Source organism: Mytilus galloprovincialis, chromosome 9 (genome assembly GCF_965363235.1).
Source record: "Mytilus galloprovincialis chromosome 9, xbMytGall1.hap1.1, whole genome shotgun sequence".
Lineage (NCBI taxonomy): Eukaryota > Metazoa > Mollusca > Bivalvia > Mytilida > Mytilidae > Mytilus > Mytilus galloprovincialis.
This window is the reverse complement of record NC_134846.1, coordinates 53,848,729-53,859,148: the sequence shown is the minus strand read 5'-3', so window position 1 is coordinate 53,859,148 and position 10,420 is coordinate 53,848,729. Positions and strand designations below refer to the sequence as shown.

The 10,420-nt window shown below is 34.4% G+C and overlaps 1 protein-coding gene across 1 annotated transcript; it reads right to left on the bottom strand.

The window, feature by feature from the left end:
* Window positions 1–4,022: 4,022 nt before the first annotated feature.
* On the bottom strand, window positions 4,023–4,544 carry LOC143046808 (uncharacterized). The gene has a single exon (XM_076219872.1). It carries the CDS (start codon window positions 4,542–4,544, stop codon window positions 4,023–4,025), a length of 522 nt encoding a protein of 173 aa, XP_076075987.1.
* Between the last annotated feature and the right edge of the window lie 5,876 nt (window positions 4,545–10,420).

Below are 10,420 nucleotides of genomic sequence, written 5' to 3'. Positions count from 1 at the left end.
TACTTCCTTTCAATATAACAACCAAACTTTTTTCAAAAGATGTCGAATTTTTGTATTTGACCATAAATTATTACTGTTTTAAACTCTAAATTCGTAATTTTTTAAACTAAAATAAAAGGTTGGTATAGAATCATATAGTATAACTAAGTATACCTTAAATGTTGAATGCATAAGACCTTGAATTTTACTTTTATAATATTAATGATGATTTTTACCAGTTTTTCACTTTGATCTCTTAGACTATTCTATAATAATATATTAATTTTTTTTTTCAATCGACGTAAAATCCAGCTTGGTCAGAGAAAATCGTATATGTATATGCTGTCATATGAATTGTATTGAAAATGAGTACCATTTTGTTCTTGTATGTCCTGCCTTTAGATCATTAAGGCTACAGTTTTTACCAAAATATTATTGTTCATGGCCAACTAATAGAAAGCTGGTATTCCTGTTACAGACTACATGTAGCTCAAAGAATCTAACAAAAACATTGTGTAAATTTCTTAATGCGGCATGGAAGTTAAGATCACAAATAATCATTGCATAACAGTTGTGGTTCTGTGCTTATTATGACCATATTGTGTTGTTCTCTGTTTGTTTACTGTCATTATTGTCATTATATATTATGTTATTTTGCTATAGCATTATGTTTGCTTTTGCAATAAAATATTCATTCATTCATTTGTTTTTAAAATCACTGAATTAGATTAGTAAATTCAATTCAATAACAAGTTATGACTTTTGATTTATTTTCTGCTCATTTGCCTTAATTATCCAATCATTTTCTTAAAACTGATTAATCCATTAAAACATTACCAACTATTTCACTTAAAATTCTTTAATGTTTTCCAATTGGTAATAATTGATTCTATTCATCAATTATCAATTAAAATGTCGAGAAATTAACCGAATTAAGTTGTTTTAAGGTCAAGCTAACTCAACTGACGGAATGTTTGATAAACCGAGATTAAAGTAGTCCCGATAACCAATGAAATAATAGCATTTCTCAGAGCTTGGTCTGTATTGTTTGTTTTCTGCATAAATATGACGACAATCCAAGACGATTTATCAGTTTTTCGAAAAACTCTGTTCCAAAGTAAAATAAGAATAAGAAGGAAAAAAAAAAAAAGTAATCTATAGTTTAAACAAGATGGCAGACATGAATTCCGTATGGTCCAACTTGCCCAGACCGACACCACTGCCATTCGAGATTGGCAGGAATACTACAGTAGAAGAGATGTTAGGACTTCAAAACATCCTACCAGTCAAGAATACTATTACTAACCAGCAAACTCAACCAATACCATCAGTCACAGTGACCGTAAAACAACCCGTATCAGCTTCTGACACTTACCATCCAGTCTTCAGCATAATCTCTGATCCATCCTATGACAGCACTGAGAGAAAGTCAGAACTTCTAGAGAGCAGACTACATTCATACGAGATAAACTTCCCAACAGGGATCGATGCTCTATTTACAGAATATTACAGCATCACAGCCGACATAGAAATGAAGAAACTAACTGCAGTCATGGAGTCTTCACCACAGTACCACTGTCGTATAAATCAGTACTACAACCACCAACGACAACTTCTTATGCATAGAATAGACAGAAAGCTCAACAGTCTGGTTAATCCTCCAACTTGCCAATCCACGTTCAACACTAGAAACGTCAGTATACTACAAGACTGGTCCAACCAACATCGCGACCATCCTTATCCATCAAGGGAACAGATTAAAAATCTGTCCAATATTGCGAACATTAATATGCGAGATGTCAGAGTATGGTTTGCAAGTGAAAGATTACGCCAGTCATCAGCCGTCATCCGGAAAAGTGCAAAGAAGTTTTAAACTGACTTTTTACAACCTTGAATATTATGATCATTATGTTGTAGTGCTAATTTATAAATTACTAGTAGACAACTTATTTTTGTAACTTTCCTGTGCATATTATGTCTAATATAAATTGTCAATTATTCTTAGTGCTAATAAAAGGTATTTATAATTGTACTGGTCTTGTTCAACCCATATCGGACTAATATCTTGCACGTGCGTTATTGTTAGCAGTAAACATGAACACTACAATTTTCCTGCAACCAGTAAATCTATAAACTGACAAATCGTAAACTTTACAAATTTACAAAGTCAACAAACATTGGTGTAGACAGACAAAACAGCCAATATTGTATTGGAGGTATATAACGCATATACTATTTGCAAGTTTTTGTAATTTGTGCTACATGCCGGTAGCCAAAAAAAACCAACTCATAGCCTATATAGCTGCTACGATATTGAACTCAACCCTGGTTCCCTAAGTAAAACAAACATAATTTCATAAACCCATTGTTCGCAGCCAAAGTTAATTTAATTGAATTATATCAAGAAAATACAAATTTTGCTTCGGCTGATATTTCTTAACCATTCACAAACTACAGTACTGTCTGGTAAAATGTTCATGAAATCTATGTGGAAACTGACATTTAAATAAATGATGTACATTTGTCTCGATTCCCCCACAAACGCATTGTATCATATATTTTTTTTATAAATATAAACATAATTTAAACATGCCAAGTCTGAAAAGACTGTTCTTGAATGCATAATTTCAGCAGTTCAGATGCCAATTTTATAAAAATACATTGATGCTCTTTGGTACGTATTCTCTTGGAAGAATTTTGCAACATACAAAGTACTCTACTGGTTTTTCCTCAGATATTTAAATGCAGTAGAAGGATGGGTTTTAATTGTTTAATGAAATTATATTATTATTAATATCATTTGTGTATTTGATTTTTAAAAGTCTTTAAAAAAAATATACAATATCAATCCTTTCCTGCCAAGTCAAATGGTTAGATTGGATATATATCATATGTTTACAGACTTATCAACAGAAGCTTAAAAGGTCGTTGGTCGACAGATGACACCGAATTATTATATATGTTACTTAATTTTTCTTATGTATATATGGATGAAATAAGATAAAGAAAGTTATAACCCCGCAAAATGTTTAATTCAATTCAACTCATGCATTGTAAAAATGACAGAGTTATAGATTACATACCACTGTGCCTTCAGTCGGTGATTCGGTAGTACAACTTAGTTCACATTCTAGTTATGATTTTGAGTTAATAATTTGGCTATTTTTCCAAAAACGAATAGTTGTATTCCCTTAGACGAAGTTAACCCAAGTTATTCTTTTCAGATATGTTCAGATATCTATATTTTACTGCTTTTTTGTGTATTTTTTGTTGTTGGTTTCATTTTTGCTGTGTACATACTAATATATAAAGTTGTGTCATGGATGGATAATATCAGTTCTTTTCGATTACAAGCGATCAACGATGTGACTTAATAAAATGTTGTTTGTCTGGCTCCTTAAAGTTTTCATTACTTCCATATTCTCATTGAAAATAATATCATAGTACAAAAGGGAAAGAAAATTATGCTTAGAATAGAAACATATATAAGAATGTATTGATTTGACATCAAATAATGCATTTATCTAGATCTATTTCAGCCTTCAAACTACAAAAAAATATGTGTAATTTAATCACAAATATAAACGTTAGACTTGCTACAAGTTCAGTAATTATCCTTAAGCTACGTATTTTGTAATACCAAGATGGTTTCACAGAGCTGAATACGTCGATAAAAAAATAGACGGACTCAATGAACATTTCAAGTTTCGTGATTTACTACGATTGACCTTTATTGAGCGCTGATGGACCGAAGGACTAATTTTTCGGTAATTAACGTCCATGGTTTCTTGTGTGACTAAGTGTAAATTACCCATATATTGCTATTATAATATGTCAATAATAAGACCTCAAACAAAGCTAGTTGATTCTTTCACTATGCAGGACATTTTTTTCCATGCAGATATGTCTATCTTAATAAAACCAAGATTCCAAATTACCTCTACTAGTCAATAACATTAGTATTCTCAAAATAGAATTTCCTATCACGACGCCAATATTCATGTCAATCCACTCAATTGTGACGCTTACCCTTTATTAACAGTTCACTTGTTGGCAATAGAACGACGAATCCTTTCGAAATGAAACCAAGTGTCTATGTCGTTAACAGCAATGTTACCAAGAATTGAAATATGTCCTATGTCTTGATTTGTAGGATACGGATGGTCTTTGTGTTTGTCATACCACTCCATCATTAGATTCAGTGCTTTCCAGTTGACATCTTTGTTTAGGCCGACATCTTTGTTATGATCGACATATGATTTCCGGTTTCCAATATCAGCAAGGCGTTCTGTGTAGTAAGTTATCAGCTGCTGACGTTGTTGGTTAAAATGGTTGTTCAATCTGCTATGATGACTCACTGGAGAACTTATTACCGCAGATAACTTGTCCATTTCTATTTGTGCCGTCACTTTGTGGTAATGTTCCGATAACAATTCCACTTCAGGATTTATGGATATTAATTCTTGAAAGCGAGCTTCTAGACGTTCAGCATGTTGAATTACTCGGTCATAAGAAGAAGCACACACGATACTGAATACTGGATTGCAGTATGACTCGTCGGCCATCGTCGTTAAAATCATTTAGACTTGTTATACTTTTCTGCTCTGAGACGAGTGTGAAACTGGAGTAACTGGCCGATTGGTGGGATCTTTAACGTGACAACGTGACTAGTCAATGGGGCAAAGCAATGCAGGACAATATATTTACATACATGGGTTGGTTCAAATAAGTAACACTAACGATCCTTCAGGGATGTTATCTTTAAATCTCCGCTAAATTTCTTTACGGTTTAAGTGATAGTAAATTGACCAGAAAAAAATAGGTGAAGAAATGAATACATTTAAATATCCCATCTCTGAATACTTTTCCATGATAAGCATTAACACTGTATTGTATATCTTTCTTTGTATATGTTTAATTGTTCTGAATCAGACTGAATACATTCCTCTTTTTAAAAAAAAACAAGAACAAAAAAAAGGTGATATTATCCTTAAATTTTATACTAGTATTACGCTGCATACACAGATGATGTCCTCTAGATGAATAGTTGAATGTTTTATGACTATGTTGACCTTCGTACTTTATATATGATTATTTCACTTTTAACAAATGATGCCTCACACAATGTATGTAATTCTGTTACATATTTAACGTATAGCTAGAAATCAAGTTAACAGTAAGGGTCGGTTGAAGTCTAATCTTTATAGTAATGTACCAATTGTGAACCTTCCATTTGTCTGTAGACACATTCATTGTGAACCTTCCATTTCTCTGTAGACACATTTCATTGTGGGCCTCCCATTTTTCCGTTTAGACACATTCATTGTGAACATACCATTTCTCTGTGGACACATTCATTATGGACCTTCCATTTCTCTGTAGACACATTTCATTGTGAACCATCCATTTCTCTGTAGACACATTTCATTGTGAACCTTCCATTTCTCTGTAGACACATTCATTGTGAGCCTTCTATTTCTGTGTAGACACATTCATTGTGAACCTTCCATTTCTCTGTAGACACATTCATTGTGAACCTTCCATTTCTCTGTAGACACATTCATAGTGGACCTACCATTTCTCTGTAGACACATTCATTGTAAACTTTCTATTTCTCTGTAGACACATTCATTGTAAACTTTCCATTTCTCTGTAGACACATTCATTGTGAGCCTTCCATTTCTCTGTAGAAACATTCATTGTGAGCCTACCATTTCTCTGTAGACACATTCATTGTGAGCCTTCCATTTCTCTGTGGACACATTCATTATGGACCTTCCATTTCTCTGTAGACACATTCATTGTGAACCTACCATTTCTCTGTGGACACATTCATTGTGGACCTTCCATTTCTCTGTAGACACATTCATTGTGAACCTACCATTTCTCTGTAGACAACTTCACATTCATTGTTAGCCTACCATTCTCTGTAGACACATTCATTGTGAACCTTCCATTTCTCTGTAGACACATTCATTGTGAACCTACCATTTCTCTGTGTACACATTCATTGTGAACCTACCATTTCTTTGTAGACACATTCATTGTGAATCTACCATTTCTCTGTAGACACATTCATTGTGAGCCTTCCATTTCTCTGTAGACAAATTCACATTCATTGTGAACCTACCATTTCTCTGTGGACACATTCATTGTGAACCTACCATTTCTGTGTAGACACATTCATTGTGAATCTACCATTTCTCTGTAGACACATTCATTGTGAGCCTACCATTTCTCTGTAGACACATGCATTGTTAGCCTTCCATTTCTCTGTAGACACATTCATTGTGGACCTACCATTTCTCTGTAGACACATTCATTGTGAACCTACCATTTCTCTGTAGACAAATTCACATTGATTGTTAACCTACAATTTCTCTGTAGACACACTCATTGTGAACCTACCATTTTCTGTAGACACATTCATTGTGAACCTACCATTTCTGTGTAGACACATTCATTGTGAGCCTTCCATTTCTCTGTGGACACATTCATTGTGGACCTTTCATTTCTCTGTAGACACATTCATTGTGAACCTACCATTTCTCTGTAGACACATTCATTGTGGACCTTCCATTTCTCTGTAGACACATTCATTGTGAACCTACCATTTCTCTGTAGACAACTTCACATTTATTGTTAGCCTACCATTTCTTTGTAGACACATTCATTGTGAACCTACCATTTCTCTGTAGACACATTCATTGTGAACCTTCCATTTCTCTGTTGACACATTCATTGTGAACCTACCATTTCTCTGTGTACACATTCATTGTGAACCTACCATTTCTTTGTAGACACATTCATTGTGAATCTACCATTTCTCTGTAGACACATTCATTGTGAACCTTCCATTTCTCTGTAGACACATTCATTGTGAATCATTTTAGACATATTTCAGCAGCACCTGCATATGGAGTTTATATTTCCTAATTGTTATGATATTCTAGGGTTTCTGTTTTCTATCATGATTTTCGTTGATAGAGATGTATGATTTTCCTAGCTACAATCTCCCACTTTTGTATGCGCTGTATAGCCAGCTGTCATATTCACTATACAGTTAACCTTAGAGGAGAAGATTTATGTACAAGTTTACAACGGACGACACCGACTACGACGGAGAACGACGGACACCAAGTGATGTTGGTAGACCGCCATGTACATTATGAAGACATTTGGAGTCTTATGGTTGTAGGTAAATTGAATAAGTCTTAGCTTTCGGATTTCTCTAGTTTTGTTTCTATTTATTGGGAATAAATTCATTGAATACTTTGACGGGCTGTGTATAATATACTCTTCGGTCATTGGTGTCGTTGGGGTCTGTGTATAATTAGCTAGGTTTCTGGATTACACATGTGGATGGGGATTGTGGGCTATCAAGGGTTTTTGAAAATATATATTTTGGTTGGAATTCCGGAATATATGTTATCTTATATGTTTCTTATATTGTGAGGGAGTATGCATTTTATCGATATACTGTTTATGTTTCTTTTGTTGGCGGGGAAAGTGTATCAACACCTTGGCTTTTGATTTATTTAATTCGGATTTATGTTTTAATCTTGTTTGCAGTTAGAACAAACGTTATATATGCAGCATTTTTAACTTCAGTCTGAGATACAATCCATTAATGCATACGAATGTAGCAACCAATTAAAGAAAAAGTTTGTTATCTTTAAATTGACATTTCTCTTAAACCTGTGCGTAGATTTTTACAAACCGTAGTTATTCATTAATATTTGTCATACATCACTATACTAAAATTATATAACCTTCAAACAATATGCTCTTAAGGACCTGTGTTACCCCACCCGGACAGAGCTATGAGCATTCGTACCAATGGCTACTCTTCAACATTGTATCATTATTAATCGAACGTCTGTGTGTTCAACAGATTGCATGTCTTGTCTCTATATATATGATTCTGGTTAATTTACATACATAAAGCATTGTTCAATATATGGATATATCTTCGTTTAACTTTTAGACATAAAAAAGAGAATAGAACGGTATTTATTTAATTTTCAGTTTTCAAAAAGAAATCACTTGTTGTAAAGTCAAATTTTATGTCGTGATACATATGTTGTCAGTTGGCCTTTCAATGATTACTGTAATGAATAAAGGCAACAGTAGTATACCGCTGTTCAAACTCATAAATCCATGGACAAAAAACAAAATCGGGGTAACAAACTAAAACTGACGGAAACGCATAAATATAAGAGGAGAACAACGACACAACACTACAATGTAACTAACACACACAGAAACGGACCAAGCATCAGACAAAATCCCACGAGAATAACAAATATAACATCAAAACCAAATACACGAATTTGGGATAGACAAGTACCGTGACACGTCTTATCGCAATGTCAATTTACACTAAAAAATAATTGAACTATTGTCTCCCTGTTTTGACCAGTTACAAATACAAGTAAATTCTTTTTGGATATTTGTACGTTAATTACCTGTTAATAAAAATGAGAATGGAAATGGAAGACAGAAGTCTATCAATCTGATACTGATCGCTTGTCCACACTATCATGTATGTCGAATCTGACAACGCTCTAGTCTACTTTCTCTTTAAAATACCTTTCGGGGTTTTTCTAGTGTAGCATAGACATACGGTTCTGTATTCAATGAGATTAGAAATGTGTCGTTGTCAATCACACCATTGATGGTCAAACGGTAGATGGTCAAAACTTGTGTTTGGTATGTTTGATGATCTTTCATCATGATATAAATTCGTATAACGAATGGTTTACATTTCATTCAGTACAAAGAATGCGCTAAAAATGTAAAAGGTTTTATTTCAACAGTAAAAGATGTTAAAAGGATCAATTTAGGTAAACTGAATGTTGTAAAATACACGCACTCGACTCAGAAATTGTTTAAGAGCACTCCATTGTTGTACATTGTATTACAGATTTTAATAGTTTAAAAAATCACTACTTATTTGAATTGTGAATATAAATAATAAATGTATTCCAATTAATATTTTTAAAGTGTGTCTTTTTATGTTGTGATGTTACACTATTGTTTCAGATAAGGTGAAGGTTTTGTACCATTCAAACATTTAAACCCGCTGCATTTGTTTGCACCTGTCCTAAGTCAGGAATCTGATGTTCAGTAGTTTTCGGTTGTAAGTGTTTCTCGTTTTTTAGCTCACCTGGCCCGACTTAGTTTAACATAGGACCCTATGGGAAATGCATACAAATGACTTCTTTTAGAGAACCACTGAATGGAATGAAACCAAACATGGCATCATGAATGTTCCTTATGAGGTGCCGAACAAGTGTTGTCACTTTGTAGTCGATCCATTATCCAAGAAGGCCGCCAGCGGGGGACTTAGTTTAATATAGGACCCTATGGGAAATGCATACAAATGACTTCTTTTAGAGAACCAATTAATTGAATGAAACCAAACATGGCATGAATGTTTATTATGAGGTGCTGACCAAGTGTTGTTACTTTGTAGCCGATCCATCTTCCAAGATAGCCGCCAGCGGGGGACTTAGTTTAACATAGGACCCTATGAGAAATGAATACAAATGACTTCATTTAGAGAACCAATGAATGTAATGAAACCAAACATGGCATGAATGTTCCTTATGAGGTGCTGACCAAGTATTGTTACTCTGTAGCCGATCCATCATCCAAGATCTCCGCCAGCGGGGGACTTGGTTTAACATCGGACCCTATCGGAAATGCATACAAATGACTTCTTTTAGAGAACCACTGAATAGAATGAAACCAAACTTGGCATTAAAAGTTCTCATGAGATGCTGACCAAGTGTTGTTACTTTGTAGCCGATCCATCATCCAAGATGGCCGCCAGCAGGGGACTTAGTTTAACATAGGACCCTAAGGGAAATGCATACAAATGACTTCTTTTAGAGAACCACTGAATGGATTAATGAAACCAAACATAAAATTGAGAATGGAAATGGGGAATGTGTCAAAGAGACAACAACCCGACCAAATAAAAAACAACAGCAGAGGGTCACCAACAGGTCTTCAATGTAGCGAGAAATTCCCGCACCCGGAGGCGTCCTTCAGCTGGCCCCTAAACAAATATATACTAGTCCAGTGGTAATGAACGCCATACTAATTTCCAAATTGTACACAAGAAACTAAAATTAAAATAATACAAGACTAACAAAGGCCAGAGGCTCCTGACTTGGGACAGGCGCAAAAATGCGGCGGGGTTAAACATGTTTGTGAGATCTCAACCCTCCCCCTATACCTCTAACCAATGTAGAAAAGTAAACGCATAACAATACGCACATTAAAATTCAGTTCAAGAGAAGTCCGAGTCTGATGTCAGAAGATGTAACCAAAGAAAATAAACAAAATTACAGTAATACATAAATAACAACAGACTACTAGCAGTTAACTGACATGCCAGCTCCAGACTTCAATTAAACTGACTGAAAGATTA